The 19,844-nt window shown below is 35.0% G+C and overlaps 1 protein-coding gene across 5 annotated transcripts in view; it reads left to right on the top strand.

Moving 5' to 3' along the window:
• Nucleotides 1-19,844, top strand: part of SNTG1 (syntrophin gamma 1) — a 351,074-nt gene that overhangs the window by 314,867 nt on the left and 16,363 nt on the right. For all 5 annotated transcript variants that reach the window (XM_064442735.1, XM_064442736.1, XM_064442737.1 and 2 more), the window contains 2 exons: nt 2,913-3,065; nt 8,970-9,062. In XM_064442735.1, coding sequence (XP_064298805.1) covers nt 2,913-3,065; nt 8,970-9,062 — 246 coding nt within the window. The remainder of the gene's footprint in view (nt 1-2,912; nt 3,066-8,969; nt 9,063-19,844) is intronic.

Here is a 19,844-nt window from a genome sequence, read left to right as displayed (position 1 = left end):
TCATTCCAAATAAGAACTTCACAAAATGTGGTGTTTGTCACAATATGAACTAGTAGTTGAAATATTCTAGAATTTATATGTAAACTACTGAGGGGAAATGCTGATTAGATCTTTTTTAAGTCAAAGAATGTTCTAATTTTCATATTGAATAACAAAACCATGGATTAATATTGTAGATCCCATTTAGCTCTTCTTTCTTCTTTCATCCTCTAGGTTAGATGCAATGCTTAGTAAAATCTGGTACAATTATTGCTAGCAATGTTGATAATAAAATACAGAAGGTTTTATTTAATCGCTTCAAAGACTTCTGAGATTTTTTTATTTTTCAAACACTTTTTAGCAGAGATCAATCTCAGTAAAACTTTTAACATTTCATTTTCACAGTCTACATGAGAACTCATCTCTTTTTCATAGCCTGCATATTCTTCTCAATAGGAAAAAAGCCTGTAAGAACAGGACAGTTGAACAATGTAATTCAAAAGCATCAAACCTTAACTGTGCCCAGCTAAATAGAGATCTGCATTCAGGAACTCAGCACTGCACTAAACTTCCTCCCATTTAAGAACAGGAGCTATTACTTCAATTGCTTTAACAACAGTGGTTCCTGTGATCCCACATAGTGCCATAGTCTTGTTTCAAATAATGTTTAAGAGTTTGCATTAATAATAATTAACTGTTCTCTACTGACTATTGCCAAGAATAGGTGAAAATGAGTTCAAAATATTTTAGTTTCGTTCAAAATATTTTAGTTTCTTCTGAGGTTGTCGCTATGAAGTACTAAAACCTTCCCTGCGAAAGATATGTACCTTACATGCAAGTTTTGTCAGACTCCATGCTGAATTTGGTCATTTGGTTATGGACCAACAGGCCCGTTCAGTCAGGTGTTGCTCTGACCCTGCTTAAGACCTGTTAGACAAGAAGTGCTGTTATACGATACAAGGTGGCTTTTCTTCCCTGGAGGAGTGAGGGTCAGCCAGTGCTTTTGCTCATCCAGTTCCTATTGGTGGGGCTTGTATAGTCAGGTGCTAGATGATATGTTTTATGTTGCTACACATATCCACAAGATTAAACATTTGTCACAGGGCTGCCGCTCTGTGCGCTTTGAGACTGAGTGTGCAGTAGGGCGTAGATGTCATTAACAACAACCTAGACATTATGACCTCTTTTATTGAATGCTGGTCAAAACACACTGTGAGCAGAATTTACTTTTTTATTTTTTTAGCAGAAGGGCCTAAGTGGAAAGAAGAAAAAATAAAAAAGATACAAAAGTATTTGTCATAGGATGTAGCCTATTATTTAGCTACATCTGACTAGTTCAACTACACAGCCTTCTGAAAACTTGGAAAAAAAAATGTTAGACTATTAATTTTTTTTAAATCCTGTTTTTAAGATCTAACAGCCTATGTTCATTCTGATTTTTACATCCATTACTTAGTGCTCTTTAGGTACTAAGCTTAGAACTTGATGGAAGTAACGAAGGAGATTGTTCCACAGCGACTGGTCATTTAAAAATCTGAACAACTCGGTTTTGTCATGGTGATTACAAAGAGAGGGTATGTTGCCTCCATAGCTGATTCTTCTAGAAACTGTAAAGCAGTTATGAACCAGGAGCATTCGTGACTGCATGCTGTACTGGCTTTTTTGAGCAGGTCTGTCACATGTTTACGGAATGAAAAGAAGGAGGAAAACAGTGCTTACTCTACCATTGCCTACTTCTTTTCCTGAGAGTAACAGTTTCATATACTTCCTGTTTTATATATTTCCATTCTTGGTCAGGTTTAGGTTCCTGGTTCTCTGCCCCCAAGAGAGCTGGCTTGAATGATGCAAGGTGCTCTCCTAGCTTGTATCAGCTGGTAATGGTCCCCTTGCTCAATTCAAGTTGTGTATAACAAGAAGGAAATACTGTCCTGTGAGTCTCCTTTACTGATCTCAACTGTGCCCTCTGCTATGGGGTAGCATTGTAGAAATTGCACCCAAACTGCATATACCCAAATTTCCAGATGTATTTGCAGGGACAGCTGGTGAACTTGTGGCTTGTGACAGCTGCTTTGCCATAGTAGGGACAAAATTAATTAAAACTGTTTCCGAATGTGTATTTTTCACAAGGACAAATTGCATACCAGAATTTTAGCAGAGAGCATCCACTATTAAAAACAAACAACAAAAAATTGAAAAACATTTTAATGATGGATTTCCTTATTCTTTGATTTAGTGCCAATTACAAAAGCTAGGAATCATTAAATATTGTATATTGATAACCTGATATCCATTGTGTGGTGTTTTGTTGGAAGCAAAGCCAAAAGTATCTTCCTCCTCCAGGTCCAAAGCCAGCAACCTAACCACTGGCAGCCATTATAGTCTCTGTTGGCAGTATGCAGCTATAGACAAATTTCATGTTGTATTTTGTAAGCCACCAGAAATATGAACTTGTTTTGGTTAGTCTCTATAGGGAAAAATAGGACAGATGGACTTTTCATACTGCTTAAATAAATCTCTTGCTTCCTTTGGCCAGCCTTACAGAGCAGGGTGAGTGAGTCAAACAGATCAGAGAAGCTGATATTTGTGTTCCTCTCATGTGAATAGGAAGTGGACACCATTTATAGAATTTATCTCATTTAAAAGTGTATAGCTGATAACATTTCTGAGAAGTGATTTGTTAAAATATTGAAAGTTATGCCAGATATGTTATGCTGCTCTGTACAATTCTGAATATAGGTGTCCTGTTTAAAATTCATTGAAATGTCAATGTTTAGGCCAAAACCCTGATTTTCAGTTCCTCAGCGCTCAGTAGTTACTACAGCATTATATCATTAAAAATGCCATTTAAAAATGCTAGGTTTGAGGCATAGGTGTTTGCAATTATAAATATTAATTGATGTATGCCAGATTATATAACTTCAGGTTTTCATCAGGACAGTGATCTACTGGACCGACGGAAACATTGCTTCAGTGTCCAGTCCGAATCTGGAGAAGATCTTTACTTTTCTGTGGAACTAGAATCTGACCTAACACTATGGGAAAAAGCCTTCCAAACAGCAACTTTTTTAGAAGTTGAAAGGATACAGGTGAGAACAACTGCCTTGATGATTACCTTTTGGTACGTTAACAGTTTAGGTCTATATGAAATAATGATGCAATTTAAGAAATTCTCTGACCTCTTGCAGCTCTCAAATTATTATTGTTTTGTGTATGTAACTGTGTAAAAATCTTTTCGGTGTTCCTAAACAGCTTGCAGTCTAATGTTGAGAAGAGATCACCTCAAATACAATCTTTGAGTTGTTATGACTAGGTGATACGTATCTGTTAACTAAAGTTCGTGGACAGAAGAGGGGCAAAACCAGATGTTTAGATGCTCTTGCATACTGTCTTACATGCTACTTTATTTGTTATTGGATAATATAAGAGAACCTTGCAGGAATTAAATTGTCTTCGTAATAATTACAAGTTAGAGTACTTACTGAATGCAAGCAGGACAAAATTTTGCCTCAGATACATTATTGGTTTTGCACACATTTTTTGTTTCTTGCGTATTTGCTCAATTGTCAGATGACAGAGCAGAGGTGGGTGACATTCAGGTACAGATTACTAGCAAATTTTTATAGCAAAATTACATATCAGAGTGTTTTAAGATAACTCCGTTTTTCTCACATGACCAAAAAGTAGTATTTTTTTGAATTAAAATAGGAGAAAAAAATACCCCCCAGTTATAATTCACCTAATCCTAGTTGTTATAGTCACGTTCTAAACATAAATACATGTGGTTGGAACAGCTTTCGTTGATGTTACTATGAGTTATTCTGTTTGGCTAATGCTCACTTTCCCTGCACTCATTTTCTGCGGCCTCCTGGGAATGCAAGCACTGACAGGTTTTTATTTAGACAAATTGTTAGTTAGTTACAGATTAGCCCTCTTCTGACCTATAAACCAACACATGCAGATGAACTGAATTAGTATATGCTAATGGTGATCCATTTTGCAAAAACTACAGTGCTGTCGGTTTTAATGCATATTACCTATGTTGGAGGAGGAGTTGAAGAAGGTTCAACTTTAAGTTCATGCACTCTGCTGCCTTTTACAGGAGCTATTCTTACTTTTTGTATTCTGGTTGTCATGCTGAAATATATAAGTGTAGTTCCTGTGTATAAAAATTGTGACAATATATATCCACTGCTACTAAATATTTGAGATGCTTTTTTTTCTCATATAACTGACAGCAGCATTGTTTGTAGAAGCACTATTGCGCCATCAGTAAAAGAATATATGGCCATTTTCTTGAATAACTTTTAGCCCAGAAGCTACTTCATATTTGTGCTTCCTTAATACTGATTCATACTGTAGCATTCCTAGTTTAGATTTTCTTCTTGGGTCTTAGCATTACATTTATTCAAAATTGCTCCCATGTATCCCCCAAAATTTCCCTAATAATTTTAACCTCAGATGAAACTTAACCTTTCCACCTTTCTTTTCACTCTATTGATGTTCACAATAGCAATTATGAACTCAGGGTAATTATTTTCTGAGATTGATTGATGATAGAAAATTTGTGAAGGTGGACAAACAGGCTTCTCATGATAGATTATTATTGTGGAACTCACACTTATGATTTCACCTTTTTTAAATTATTATTATTTTCTTGCGTCTCTTTCTATATCTCAGTTTGGGAAAAAATATTAATTTTATATAACTGGACTCAGCCTCCTCATTTTTCTTTCAACAATCCATTACCGCTTTCATCCTCATCAGATAAAATCTGGTTTGACTAAGTAGTGATATAATTTGTCTCTGACAAGTTCTTTCATTGCTCTGTGAGAAAAAAAGGTGACAGGTTCAAAATTGAGGTATCAACTGTACATTTTTACTAAAATTGTGTTTTATGCAATCATATCCATATGAATATTAATATTTCATGTGAATGATAATCCAGCTGTGCTCAGATTTGTCTTACTATGAAATCATATAATTTTGAAAATATAACTGCAGTTTAAAACTGCCATTTAGGCTTATTCAAATGTGTTGTGTACTATTTCATAATCATGCAAATAATAACAGAGTTACTTAGTGAGTATAAATTGGCATTAACCTCCATGAGAGGTTAATCAGGGCCCTATTCTGATGTAATTCTAAAGAATATATCACAAATGAAAATGCTTTAAAGATGCCTTACTATAAATACATAAAAAATTATGTTTAAGCCTAATTCATAACTTCTGTCAGAGGTATATCTAAAACAAAAATTAGGCAGGTTTGGGGTTTTTTTAGGAAAGAAATATATTAGAGCAGAAATAGTCAAGCTGATAATACTTTAGCCAATAATATGTGGTATGATATTGTAGCAGTGCCATTGTGTGTTACAGTCATTCTTTAGTTAGTTTTCTTTAGAGTAGTAAGACATGCTAATCTGTTTTCGTAATTATCTATTAAAAGAAAAAAGAATCCGTTGATATAAAGATCCTTTTTCTTTACTATCTCACAACATCGTTATATGAAGAATCCAGGACTACTATAGCTTGCATAATGATGTGCAATTATATATGATTGTCAGGTTCTCTTTGTGTTCTTGCTACTTTATGCTAAAATTTTCACTACTTCCATAATGAATTTTTTTTCATGCTGTCCTTCTTGTTTGTATTGTAGTTGCTTGTTCCCTAATATAAAGATTATTGTGCAAGCTGCTTTGTGTTACAGTGCTTTAATGTTTGTTTCCATTGAAGTTGAATCTGAGTTTAAAACTCTGAATTTAATCTTGGATTTACAGTATGGTTTCCCTTAGCTTCAAAGATAGCTTACACTAGGTTTACAACATACATTTTTTCCATAATTTAAACTGTGTGTATTGAGGGAGTAAAATATAAGGGACAACTTTGGGTTGTCTCCTTCAGCCCCTGCCTGACCCGATGAATTATTCATAAATCCAATTTAAGACTCTGTACTCTGTGAGAGAACAAGAAATGAGTGCTGAAATAGCTTCTGCTTCTTTTGGAAGGGGGATGTTTCTGTTCTAAGAAGGTTTTCTTGAGCTCTGTGTGAGAAATCAGCAACCAAAGCCAAACATCCACAGTATATATTACTTATCATTATATTTTCAATGACCTCAAGTGTTTGATAAATATATAAGAAATTTTAAATTATCAAGTCTCCTGGGAAGAATTTCTGCATTTTTGTTTTCTCCAAGTGTCTGAATTAAAAGACAAATAAAAGGAAATAAAGATGAGAAATATCTTAACATATCTAACAAGGGTCTGAAAGTTCACATTCCTACTCTGACCTGTGATCAGAATCATGTGCAAGTGAATACAACACGTGCATAAAGCAAGGGGCATTCTCCTCCAAAGAAACTAAAATCTCACTGTCCAGAGATCCTTTTGTTATTCTTGAACATCATGGAATACATGGTCTAAGGGCATAGACTTGTCTCATGTATAAGCAAAGAGTAAATAAAGAATCAGCTACTCCTGGTAGTTTGCGCCTTACAGTGCAGTTTCTTCCTACTGATGACCACATTGAACTGAACCTGATGAAGTTTCTTTACAAACAGTGCACTAGCTTTTGTAGAAAGAACCTTCAGTCTGGGAATTAGGTTGCTTTTTCAGTGCAGCATTGAACCAAGATTGATATGTCCTGTTTCTCATAAATGTTAACTTCTCAGTGAGGCTCATTAGCCCAGGAACAGTGCTGTGCTTATGCAGAGGTAGCTGTGCCAGCTTGGCATGGTGCTGCAATGCACGTTGCAGGTTGACTTCTGGTGTTGGGGTGGGAGGTCAGACGAGTTAGAGAGCAATACATCTTTTAAATCTAATGGACTGTCTCCTTGCCAAATCTTAATTCTAAGTAAAGGCTCTATGTCTGTTCTAGACATCTTGCAGGTCTACAAATAAAAATGTAGTTTGCATCTTGTAGGAAATTAGGAAGATAATTCTAGAAAACTGCACATTTCTGTTTTTCATGCAAAACCTGAACATTTTTGCATATGTGAATTCATTAAGTAGTAAGTCACAGTGAAATATATTACTTTACACTCTTTTCATCTACTAATGAGATGTGCCAAAGGCAATATCCTGCCCTTTTCTAACAATACTGTTTTACCATCAAAGTTTACATATTCATAGCAGTTTTACGGTGTAGCTACACCAAAAAAAATAAAGCCACTTTCTTTTTGCTAATATAAACACAAATACCATATGACTGCAACACCACAGAGCTGAATCATTGATTTTGTAATTAAAAATTTGGGGGGTTTATGCATTAGTAGTTATAATAACCAAGTGCACCTCTATACTGTATGAATTAAGATTTTATACATATAGTAAAGTACACAAAGTTCTTTCAGTGTTGGAAGCTGTAAGAATAGACCAGCCACTGTTTTCCACCTCAACAGCAGCAGTAGGAAACCTTTCATTTACCAACGGACAGTTGTAGCTTTTGGACACTTTTGTTGCATCACACAGTGACATATTGCTGTTACTCAGCAATATTGTAAAGTCATCTTGTAAGGCATGTGTTGTGGATTGTTTTTACTTCTGATTTATAGATGGCCGTACATTTTATAAAGACTGGTTTAAATGTTACACTTGTGCCTCACTGATAACTAACAGAGAGTGTCCTTCAGTGATGGATATCACTGTGTTTGAAACCTGGATTCTAGAGCTCCAAAGTGTGAGCACAAAGATTAACCAACAACTGTTTGTGTGCAGTCGAGACCTTGATTTCATCAAGGAAAGCAATTTAATCAAATATTTCAGTTCCAGGAAAGAAATCTATATTGAAGTGTAAGAAAGTAAAATTTAAAATAACCAAAGAATCTATATAGCTAGGAACTTTTCCATTTTCCTTCATTACGATGTCTATTTCAACTCCAAAAAGCTGTTAATGAGCCTTTCAGCTTCTTGTGTTCTGGGGAAGACCATTTAGAATCCAAAGAGCCGACCCAAAGAATATATAATTAAAGGCATGCAAATTATCATTGACAATCAAAATGCCAAAAATAATAATACATACTTTTATAACACTGATAATTTAGTAGCTTACATTGTCCCCATGTTTACAATTTATATTTTGTTTCTTTGACATATCATAGATCACTGAAGTCTGTGTTCTCATTTCATACAACAACATTTCAAGAATATATTTCATTTAATCTAGAGGGTAAAATGTCTATAAAATAAGATTGGTTTCTTTAAAGAACTTACATCAGATTTGGAAATGTTTTAATTTTTTTACATATTTTGTGTTGAAAAATGCAAGTTTGTCATTGTGTACCTGAAGTCAGCCTTCAGGCACAGCATTAGTTTTGATCCTGAAAGACACTAATAGATGTCTCACAGCATGTATTGAAGTGTGGTGTTATGGAAATAAATAGACGCATAGATTTAAAAAACATAGGATTACAAAGTCTTTCAGGATTTCAAGGTTTCTCATAGAAACTTTTGAGTTATATTGACCACTAGCTGAAGCAAAAAAGGTATTTAATATGGTTACATCAATTGCTACATGGTATGAGATACTACCTTTTTCACTGAGATTTAGGACAACACAAAACCACAGTAAACATCATACCAAAAAGATCTTTAACAAATGCATTTAGTTTTTCTTAAAAAGCTAAAAGGAATGTATTAATGTTAGAGGAAGTTACCAGGTACCAAAAAAAAAAAAAAAAAAAGAATTAAAAAAAAAAAATTCCCTTCCCTTTTAGCAGTTGTCACTGGTAAACCACTGAGGCAATTCTGATTCTGATTTATTTTTTCCCTAATCAAAGCAAAGCCTCTTTTTACAATAGTTCGAAAACCTTGTCACTGATATTGATTTGAAATACATTGGCAATAAATTGACCTATTTACACACAGATGACTTATTTCTGATAATAATTTTGAGATATATAAACATGAGAAAAAAGACACAGAAATAGTGGTCCTAGAAAGAATTTGAAGACATGTGTTCTGTGGTAACTACCTTCTCTGATTTTTCTTTTACAGTGCAAGACATATGCCTGTGTTTTAGACAGTCATCTTATGGGACTTACCATCGACTTTAGCATGGGCTTTGTCTGTTTTGATGCTGCCACAAAGGTAAAGTCCTAAGACTTGTTTCCATCACATTATTATTATTCCTTGTTATTTCTTATATTTTGGGATAAGTAGTACATCCTTAAAATGTACTTGGTTTTGTTATTGCAACAGATCATCTCTTGTCAAATCTCTTGTGCTTTAGTTTAAACTTGGGGGTGATTTCTAAATGATGTGAGCAGTTGTATTCTGCTATGTGCTTGTTATTGAAAAGTAAATACCAATATCAGTCTGAAACAAGCTTCAACTCTTCATTCTTTAATTTCACATGAAAGCCCAGGCTGATTCAGCTTGATGTTTCCATTTGCACTAATAGCTAACAAGTACTAAAATGTAAGCAGGCTTTATTACTACTACTTGACACTGCTGTTATGGGAGAATGTGAAATATATTGTCTGAGTTCCATATCTCTTCAGTACCTGTTGTCCTTTGAGATGCTGCAGCATTGTCACCAGCCATTGCTGAAAATGCCCTCTTCTCTCTAGAATATGCTCCTATCCTCTATCTGAAGTCAACCCTTCCCACCATATTACTCCACTAATCAGAACCCTTTTATTCTTCCCACTCCATTCTACTGTTCTTTATACAAGGTGTGGTGAATTTGAAATTCAAATACTTGCGTATACATATTTCTTTTTGTTAAGCAAATAGTCTTGTATGATTCATCAGTGAAATATGTGACTCTCAACTTAGGAGGTATTACACGAAAAATCACTGCAACAGAATTAAAATGCAGTGGCTCGGAAAAATATGCATAGGCTTCCCTCCCCCCAATACTATAGCAATGCTTTTGTATAAAGATAATTTGCATCTCCTTCAAATCTCGCTCTAATTCTCAAAAGACTTCAGACTCTTTTAAAGTTATTACCTGCAGTACAAGCATACACCAAATTTCAGATAGCAAAACACAAGCACAACCACCTTCATACTTGTTACCACGGCTGCAGGGCGTGCTACACCTTTAGTACATCCTTAGAACATGTAGAGCTAATTTCCAAATATAGGAAATAGCTCTAGTAGATATAACTTCACTGTCTGTCTTTCTCAAATAAGTCATTGTGCTTTTCCAGTTGTACAAAATTTCTGAAGATATCATCTTGGTGAACAACATTACTTATAAAAGAGATTCTTCTTTGCCTTCACAAATACATTTCAATTTTTTTTATTTCATAGCAAAGAGCAGAAAAATATTTTAAGTATTAAAATTGACTAATGAAACACTAATGCAGTTGTTAACATTGCCAGCAGGTTTGCATTCAGATCTTCTCTTCCTACTGCCCCATGTTCCCTATCAAGTCACATATGGAGTACGAAAAATGCATTCTAAACTCCAACACTAAAACAAGTGCAGCAAAAAGTTAGCATATAACTTCCCTTTGAAGCCATAAGAATCCTGACTGGGTATGTTGGGAACCTACTCAAGATAAAACCACAGTTTATAACCAAGCAGCAGAAAGTCCACACTGCAAGACCACTGGAGTGAATCTTTTAGGACTTGATGACAAACAGAATAAAGCCAAAAAGTAATTTTCCAGCTTCCAGGTCTCCCAAGCTTCAGAAGACCCATAAAGCATTGTACGAATATGAGGCAATTTTACTTTTTCCTCTCCCGTTTCTCTGTAAAGCCATGAAATCATGAAATTAACCTGTTCCTTCTGAGGTGACATCTAGCCTCAGCATCCAAAAAGTCCTGAAATTTTAAGCCAAATATTAACTGCAGCTGAGTGTCTGGAGATCTTGAGGGTCTAAATACTGATGAAAGAGGATACATTTACAGAATCTGAAAGAGGTTTCATCAAAGTGTGAAAGGATAGCAGATGTCTGAATGTATTTCATTCAGGAAGGAAAGGGCTTCAGAGGCATTATGTGGACAGAACAGAAAAGTGTAGAATACCTCTTGAACTGGAGGAAAGACATTTTTATTGCAGAGAATAGACTGTAGTTGTAACTACAGAAAGTGTAGTACATTTTGCATCTTTTGCAACTGCCATACTGTGCTGCTCCTTCTCCTTCTCACCTGCCAGCCTTGCAGTGGGTAGCAGCCCACAAAACATTTATCCAACCCAGACCAGCCTTAGAAATCTCTCAGTTGGTACCACTCATTCACCACACTTACACACAGGCTGCAAGGAAGAGCAGGGAGCTCTTGCTGGTCTGTCAAATCCATCACCACCACCCCTACTGTGTCACTTTGGCCCTCAAAGCATCTGACACCACCCAGGAGCTGCATGCTGTGGCAGTAGTATTCCCCCTAAAAAATACTCCTTCCCATTTTTCAGCACTACGCTTATCTCCTAATTTCCCTTCCCCCTTTCCACTTGCACTGTCCATGTTTTCTCTGTATTTCTTGCACTTCCTGTATCTTCATTTTAGACTGATAAGATCAATTTTGCCTTAATGCTCACTCATTTTTGTTTTAAAAGTGGGTTTTATTTTCCTGAATGGAGGGAGGAACTGTGCTGGCAAAGCTCAGGAGTCAGTACATGGAGAATCCTGAAGATTCCAGGGTTTGTTTCATTTTTCTTTGATACATACAGACAGGCAAGCAGAAAGTACAGTTTAAGATAAAGGCTCTGTGTTAAAAATACCTGATCTATTAGTTAGCATGCATACCAGAGATATGCCACAGACTAATCTATTCAGTAGGCATGGAGAACCTGTACATTGGAAATTCAAGAAAATAAATGGATAGTAATAACTGAGACTACGAAATTCATTACAGACTAACAATATAAAGACCTCAAGACCTTTTTTTTCCTGACTTATAAATCCAGACCTCCCAAAATGGAGCCTTTAAAGCATAAACCAAAAGAATCATAAATATTTTAGTTCTATAAGCAATACACAAAAGCTTCTTGGAGAACGTTCTTCTGGCAATTGTCATTAAGAACTATGTGACACACACACTAGTCATACTGTCTTGCAGATCTTCCTACCAGTTTTCACCAGCCTTTGGGAAAACTACTTCATTAATCTCACAAATGTTTCATGGAACATATAATGCCATCCGTTTGGTGCCCCAAAACTCATAATATTCTTCTCTTACCAATTAAAAAACACATCATCTAGAAACAACAAAAAAAAAAGTCTAACGAAAACCAAGACTGTGCAGCTCCCTTCAAAGTTAAGGTTTTGTACACACACATACAGATACATATTTTTGTGACTTTAATGGAAGTTGATAAGCAAATCAAATGAGAAACTCTCCAAGTTTTCTAACCAGATAGGACAGTATTTATGTTGTCAACAGGTTCCTTAAAAATGTTTTCAGGCTTCTGATATATAGCTACTTAAACAAACTGCATAAGCATAAATAAACTACTGCATAACATTCACAGAAAAAGATTTTACTTAGAAAATGTTTACATATAAAAGAGGTAAAAAAGTTATTTTTAACTTCTCTGCATATTATTCTGAAGCATCACAAAAACCTTAAAACTTTCAGTGTTGTAAGCAGAATGCAGCTAGTATCCTCAGAAACCTACTTGCAGTGTTGCACCTTAATTAGTTTGTATGTATGTTAAAGTATATAGCACCATGGATAAAAAAGACATATTGTTTTGTTAGTTAATCAGGCGTTAGGCAGTGTGAGGTAAGGATGGCTCTAATGCAATGGCATTAGAAAAGAAACAATGCTGTATAATGCAACATAATCTGTTGCTACAGTTGAAACTGTCAAACAAGCCACAGGCTGAAAATGTGTCTCAAATCTGTCCTAGGTGCATCAACCACATTTTAATGAGTATGTAAATAGGAAAACCATTACCTGCTCTCCATCATCTTTTGGAAAGATAAAGGTTGTGATTCTCTCAGCCAAAAATTTATTCAGATATCTTCATTGTGATGATAGCAGGTGTAGGTTGTGTCTATGCTGGTAATGTTCATAAGGTAAAAGTATTATTTCTCCAGCTAATGAAGGAGTTCATATGAAGCAGGATTTCAAAATCTCTTTTCCAAGAAAGATCTGCGAAAACAGTGGAAAATGGAAAACAGTTTGCAGGACAAGGAAAACATGAATAAAATTTAAATTAAATTATCTATATCTTATTAATACTTACATGTATATTTGTGCATTAAGACCGTACAAAAGTCCTAGCAACTGTCACATGAATTAACAAACTCAGTATTAAAGACAAAAATAGTATTTAAAATGTCACACTGTTCATGATAAAAATACTTACAGCTAATTCTTTATAAATTGTATGAATTTTCACAATCAGTATTTGAAAAATCAGTACAAACTATTATCTTTCCACTTCCAATCCTGGGACATCCTCACTTATCGGGACAACCTGTTCCAGCGTCTCACCACCCTCATCATAAAAAATTTCTTCCTTACATCCAATTTAAACCCACCCTCTTTTAGTTTAAAACCATTGCCCCTTGCCCTGTCACTGTAGGCCTTGGTAAAAAGTCTTTATTATAAGCCCCCTTTAAGTACTGGAAGGCCACAATAAGGTCTCCCCGCAGCCTTCTCTTCTCCAGCCTGAACAACCCCAACTATCTCAGCCTGTCCTCAAAGAAGAGGTACTCCAGCCCTGGTTCTCCTCTGGATCTGTTCTAATAGGTCCATGTCTTTCTTGTACATGTTCACTTCTGTTATTTCACCGTGACTATTACCAAATTCAACCACTCCTATTTAGGTAAAGCTTAACTTGAAGCCATATTCTATAGACTTCAGAGTTCAATGGCAGACAATTCATTCAGTCCATCTCTCGCTCTCCCAGAATAACACTGCAGATGCAAAATATTTTACTGAATTCAAAGAGGGTCTTGGATAAGTAGTTGGAGGACAGATCTAATGAATGTAATTAACTTTTTTTGTTTATTATTTATCTATGACATTTTCATGTTTCCCACATGAACACAAAGCTGAAGTAGTAGTTTCTGAGGACACCTGAGAAGTCCTGTCTTATATTTTGATGCAGGCAGGTCTTCAGTAAATCTTCAGGCAATTTCTACCTTTATACTTAACACTGCTCATGGTATTTTAAATTTTCTCTCTTAATCACTACTGAATTGACTGTGAGCTATTTTTAATAGTGAATAATCGCTAATAAACTGAAGTGACGCCAAGTTCTTCAACTTATTATTTTAATAGTTGAAGTTATTTAAACAATGAAACAATATTTAAATTGTTTTTTTCCCTCTTACATTTCAGGTTAATAAGAATTTTTCCAACATGCCTGACAAATAGCAGTCAAAATTTCACAAATGTTCAAAAATCCAAACTCATTTTAAATGCTCATAAATGAGTTTATAGAGGGTAATGACTGTTATTATGCGTATGGTTTCCAGGCAAAAGCCATACAACCCTGTGTGACTTGTTTCCTTGTTTACTGTCATTTAATCTTTATATAATACTTCACTATGTAAGTTGAAATTAGTGGTTAGAAACTGTCATCTGTGATAAATGTATTTCAAGTCAAACACATCGTGGATCGATAAAAACGTTTCTGTGTCTGCACAGAACTATGATAAATACAAGCACACAAAATATTAAGCTGAGTTCTTAAGAAAAAATATGTACTGTGACGTGATTATAACAGCACAGGCTTAAATCATAGCAGTTTCTGCTGCATGTCCCCTGCTATCACTTACTCATTTTCTGACTGATAGCTCACAGGGTCAACAGTGTTTATCATTTAGAGCATTTGGTATGTTGCTTTATAACAAAGCATTGTGATTTCCTGAAAGGAGAATGAATGGTTTTTAAGACTGCCTAGTCAAATCAGATTCTTCCAACATTTCAGGAAATAATTTCTTAATTCAGCTAAACAGTTTGTAAACTACCAAATGTAACTACAGACGCAAAAGAATTTCTCTCCCTGCACTATAAAAGTAGTGTCATGTGTACTTGTGCTCTTGTTCTGCTGTAGCACTCTCCAGCGCCATGCTCCCGTGCAAGATGTCATCTTTTTTTTCATATTAACGATGCACAATTTGAAAGGGAACTGCGACATATAGGCCAAGCAGACACTGGCAAATGTTTGACTATGATTCATTTCTATCATGTAGTTCTTCATTTTCAGTAGTGATATACCTGGAGTGAAAAGGCCACCTGCCTCCTCCGTTGGCATACATGGAAGTTTAAATCTGATCATTAATGAGTGTCCCCATAGCATCTCTTCCACTGGGTACTTCTTAAAAAAATGTCCATGAGGTTTAATGCCATTTCATTTGCATTATTTGAAATACAGGATATCAAATAACATCCTGTTACTGAACTTCCTTCTTTCTTCCTTGCTGGTATTCTACTAAAAGTGAATTTAATTAATCTTTGTGAATACTATTTAGATATTCTCCTTTCCCTTGGATGCCTAATGAAGTTTTCCAGACTCTGTTTAGTTGCTCTTGCACCACAAGGTGTCTTAGTGTAGAGCATCTACTCCAGACATAAATTTTCTTTTGAGATGTTTTAGATGCTATTTTTTTTAAATTATGAAGATTCTAAAAAGATGCAAAAAGTTCTGTTGCAGGTGTTAGAAGTTATAAACCAAATTTTACCCTACGTCATTTTTGCAGCATTGTGCAAAATATCTTCTGGGAAAAACATTTTTTCCCATGTCCCGCACAATTGCAGCACATCAATTCAGGTCCTACATTTGTCTAACATTAGCTAGTATATAGACATCAATGTTTTAATCAGCAAATATAACTCTTTTGTGGATGATTTATGTCAGGGATGGACATATGCAGGTATTATGATAAGCATTTATAAACAAGGTTTTGCAGCCAGTTGAGCCACCTGAAGAATTAAGGATGGACATTGATAGATTAAAAAGCATAACAAGACATATACAGATGTACATCTAACTAGTATTCTGAAAGTGATCCAATGTATAAAACTACTTATTCAAGTGGCATTCAATAACTTATTTTTAACATGCTTCTAACAAAAAAGTCTACTCTTCAAGTGTATATACAAGCGTATATACATAGACGTGTATGTTAAATGTTTCTGTTTATACTGAGTTATTCATTAAAATTGTTTTCTATAATGTGCATTTTTGCATCATAGCTTGTACAAATAATATATGTATGTGTTTGTGTGAGAGTACATTGCAATATATGTACCTGTGCAAAGTGCTATGTCTGTACTCTGTCACATTTACTGCTCATTAAGGCAGCAGGCAAAAATGTATATTTGTCAGAAGAGAAAAAAATCATCCCTTACAGGACTTAAAATAAATTAAAGTGCTGCTGAATTTATGGTGTTGCTAGAACAAACAAAAGGCTCCATAATGGCTCATGAGGTGCATATCAACAGAGCTCAATGTACCTGTCATCTGTTCTCTCACAGGCACCTTGCACACTTCATCAAAAAAGAGAATATACTGTAAACAGCAAACAGCATTGCAACTACCTTTTATTTGTTTTTTCATACCAAAAGGCTAGTGAATAGCACAGAACAGAATTTCTCTTAATTCTGTTAGGAACAAACTCCGTATCTAGGGATACATACCTTAAGGTCTGTCTCTTCATACAGCTAATACACATACAGCATACTAAAATAAAACAGCATGTAAAAAACCCCTTGATACCCAAAGTTCAGTATCAGAGAAGGCAGAAGGAAACCAGGCTCACTTCAAGGTGGAGATTTAATAATGTAACTTTTGTGAACAAATATTTATCCCATGCTTAGTAATTGAAATGCTGATCAAATAGCTACTATAACTTTAATATAAGCTGCCAAGCATGGTTCATACAGTCTTAAGCACTGTGGCTAGAAACAAACAAATGTTGGTAGGTTATCCATCAGCACTAAGCAAATATACTGTAGTCTTTTAACATTTGATGTAACTTCAGTAATGGACAAGAACAGTTATTTTATCAGGGCTACTTTCATGCTTTTTAGCTTTGCCTCATTTTTGTTCCTTATCCTCTGTGTCCTCCCCTGTCTTTCCCTTTACAGTTATAAAGCCACAGCAGCTGACAAAGGAAATTGCCTTGGACCATAATTCTTTTGTAGTAAGACTCTCCAGAGATCGGTAACACAGTAGAACTGAGCATGAACAAGATCTTAATCCTACTCAGTTCCCTACTGCTGCTATCAGTATGGACAAAGTGTCACTTTGCAAGAATGCAATCTTTCTCAATTAGGTATGAGACAAACAGCCAAATTAAGGTGTCTCCCAGGTGCCCAAAGACCCAATTACTTTTTTTCTTGAAAATAAGGACCTACAAGTTGTCTGCTTTTGATTTAGTTTGACTTGTAGGAGTATCGCTTATTTTAGCCAGATGACAAACAACATTAGCTTGAAAAGTGTTCATTAGAATTTAGCATAATTCAATAATATATATAATATAAAAATTAACTTAAAGAGCCAAACAGAAGAATGATTTAATCATTCAGTGTATCAAGAAAAAAGAAGGCAGTGTTGGAAAAAGTACAGCTACAGCTTTTAGAAGATGCAATAGAAAAGACAATGAAGGGATTTGCTAAATATTTGAAATTAGTATTTGAAAAGTGACCTCTAACATCCTTTCCTTAATAAAGATGTTTTCTTTATTTACTCCACCATTTACAAGTGGTCTGAGATGTAGCTGTCTAATCATTATAGACCACAGACAGACTCTTTCAGGTTTTTTCCAAGCATCCTACTGAAGGCCAAACTTCTTTTGCTATTACATAATAAAGACTGTATGATTCACATCAATGGAAAGTATAGAGAAAACCTGTATTTGGTGATGTGCACTGGTAGGTGGAATGATGCTGTTGCAGTGTGTGGTACAAACACTATTTCACAAGTTCGTTAAGTGTAAACGGTCTTTTTTCAAGGGCAGAATTGGTCCACAGTACATAATCCAGTATAGAAGTGGCAAGACTGTTTATTAATAATAAATCGAAGGTAGTGCATCACTGAAGCCATAGGACACAAATTAATTCTGTTCTGGTTGGAGACTCTCATGTTGACAAAATACAGCCAAGTTGACAAAATACAGTGCCAATGTAAATTGCCCCGTATATTCTTGCTAAATCACATAGCATTCACAGAGCATTGGACTAGTCAGATACTCATATTTCTATGCATATTCCTTAGAGTATGGAAAGTAAAAATACAGAGACATCAATTTATTCCATGTTTGTTTAGTAATCCAGTCTCTGTTTAGGGCAAATCAAGCTCCTTGACCCAAAGCAAAACAAAACCTCTAACCGATGCTCTTGATCGTACTGTACCCTAAACTAAGATAATTATGATGCATTTCCACTTTTTGGCTACCATTATCTAGATAAGAAGTGATTTAGTTTCATGACATCTCATCAATATTTTATGTAGTTTAGTCCAGGATTCTGGGAATCAGTAGCAAACAGACATATGATATGAAAGTGAAAATATTTTCTAAGGTCCCTTGCCAGAATATCTATTCTAGATTTAGCACTAGTGCTAATAATAGAAGCAATATAATATTCTTCATTTGTGTGACTGTGGGGAACATCAGGAAAGTATTACAGGTACTGCAGTGAATAGCTTTTCTTCCATGTGCCATTTATGTATCATGTTTATGTCCCATCTATAAAATAAAACTATGCAGGCATAGAGCATCCTTGGGTAATTATAGCAAAATAACACTGGCAGAAGATAATAGGCAGTAATTTGGTTACAAAGACTAGAACAAATGAGTCCTAGATGATTACTTATAAATAAAATATTTCTCATTAAAAAGTATTGGTGGAGAATCTTGGTCCCAGATATGTCAAAGGAAGAAAAAAAGCCTATTAATTTCAATGAAGACAGGATTTCACTTTTTGATGATTTCTTATTACAATAATTTAATAGCATCTCAAGAGAAGTCTTAAATCTAATTTGTCAGCTTGTCTGCATTGTTTATTTGTTTGCATTGCATTCTGGTATTCTTTGAAGTTAATTTTATTAAATAGTATAAAATGTATAAAGCAGCCTAAGTGATCTATGAATAATAGCTGTGAAAAGGATTTATATCTTATTGGTTGTTTTCAGTGTTATGCATGATACATACCATATTTGTTCAATGAGATTGTCTTCTTACAGCGCATTTCTCAAAAATGGATTAACCATGTCAGGTTTTCTGTGACCACACTGGATGTATGCAAATTGTGAAGCTGCTGTTATTTTCAGTATATGCTGTTACCTTGGTCCTAGTTTCTAAATTGGACTGCTTGCTGCGATTCACAAGTTCTGTCTCTATTTATGGACTGAGAGTTAGTTTTTAAAGGCAATAAGTAGTGCATACTGAGTTCTCACCTTGGTCTTCCATCCAGGCATGATGAGGTTGTGTGCCTCGACTTGAGAAGTGTTTCAGGGTCCTTAGGAGTAGCTGATGCCAGCATCTACCACAGAATCTTTTTGAATTTGTTTGCAATTTGTGCTTTAAAAGGAATTTCCACTGGGTTCACTTGTGAAATCTATTTTAGAGTAAATGCAGATTTACTGCTTCCTAAAAATGCTATATATGGTCCTTTAAAATATTCTCAGGGATGCAGTTTATGCAGTTACTGAGAATTACACAAGGAAAGTACTTGAACAGTCTGCCTTTATTAACCAAAAGAAACCCTACCAGAATGTGTTATAGAGTGTTGAGCTCAGTATCACTGCACCTTCAAACCAGTAAGTACTTCTGCTTATGTTTTATAACTCATAAAAACTGATTAGGAATAATTTATATGACAGATATTTAGTTTTTTTGGAATTTGCGAAAAAGCCACAAGTTTTATGAATGCATTTATTGCTTAGAAGTCACTCTATACATAAATATATATATAGTTGCACAAAATTATATCAACTTACTTTACATTTCTGAGGC

This window comes from Phalacrocorax carbo, chromosome 2 (genome assembly GCF_963921805.1).
Source record: "Phalacrocorax carbo chromosome 2, bPhaCar2.1, whole genome shotgun sequence".
NCBI classification, from domain to species: domain Eukaryota; kingdom Metazoa; phylum Chordata; class Aves; order Suliformes; family Phalacrocoracidae; genus Phalacrocorax; species Phalacrocorax carbo.
The sequence above is the reverse complement of the archived record's forward strand: the minus strand, read 5'-3'. Positions and strand labels throughout refer to the sequence as shown.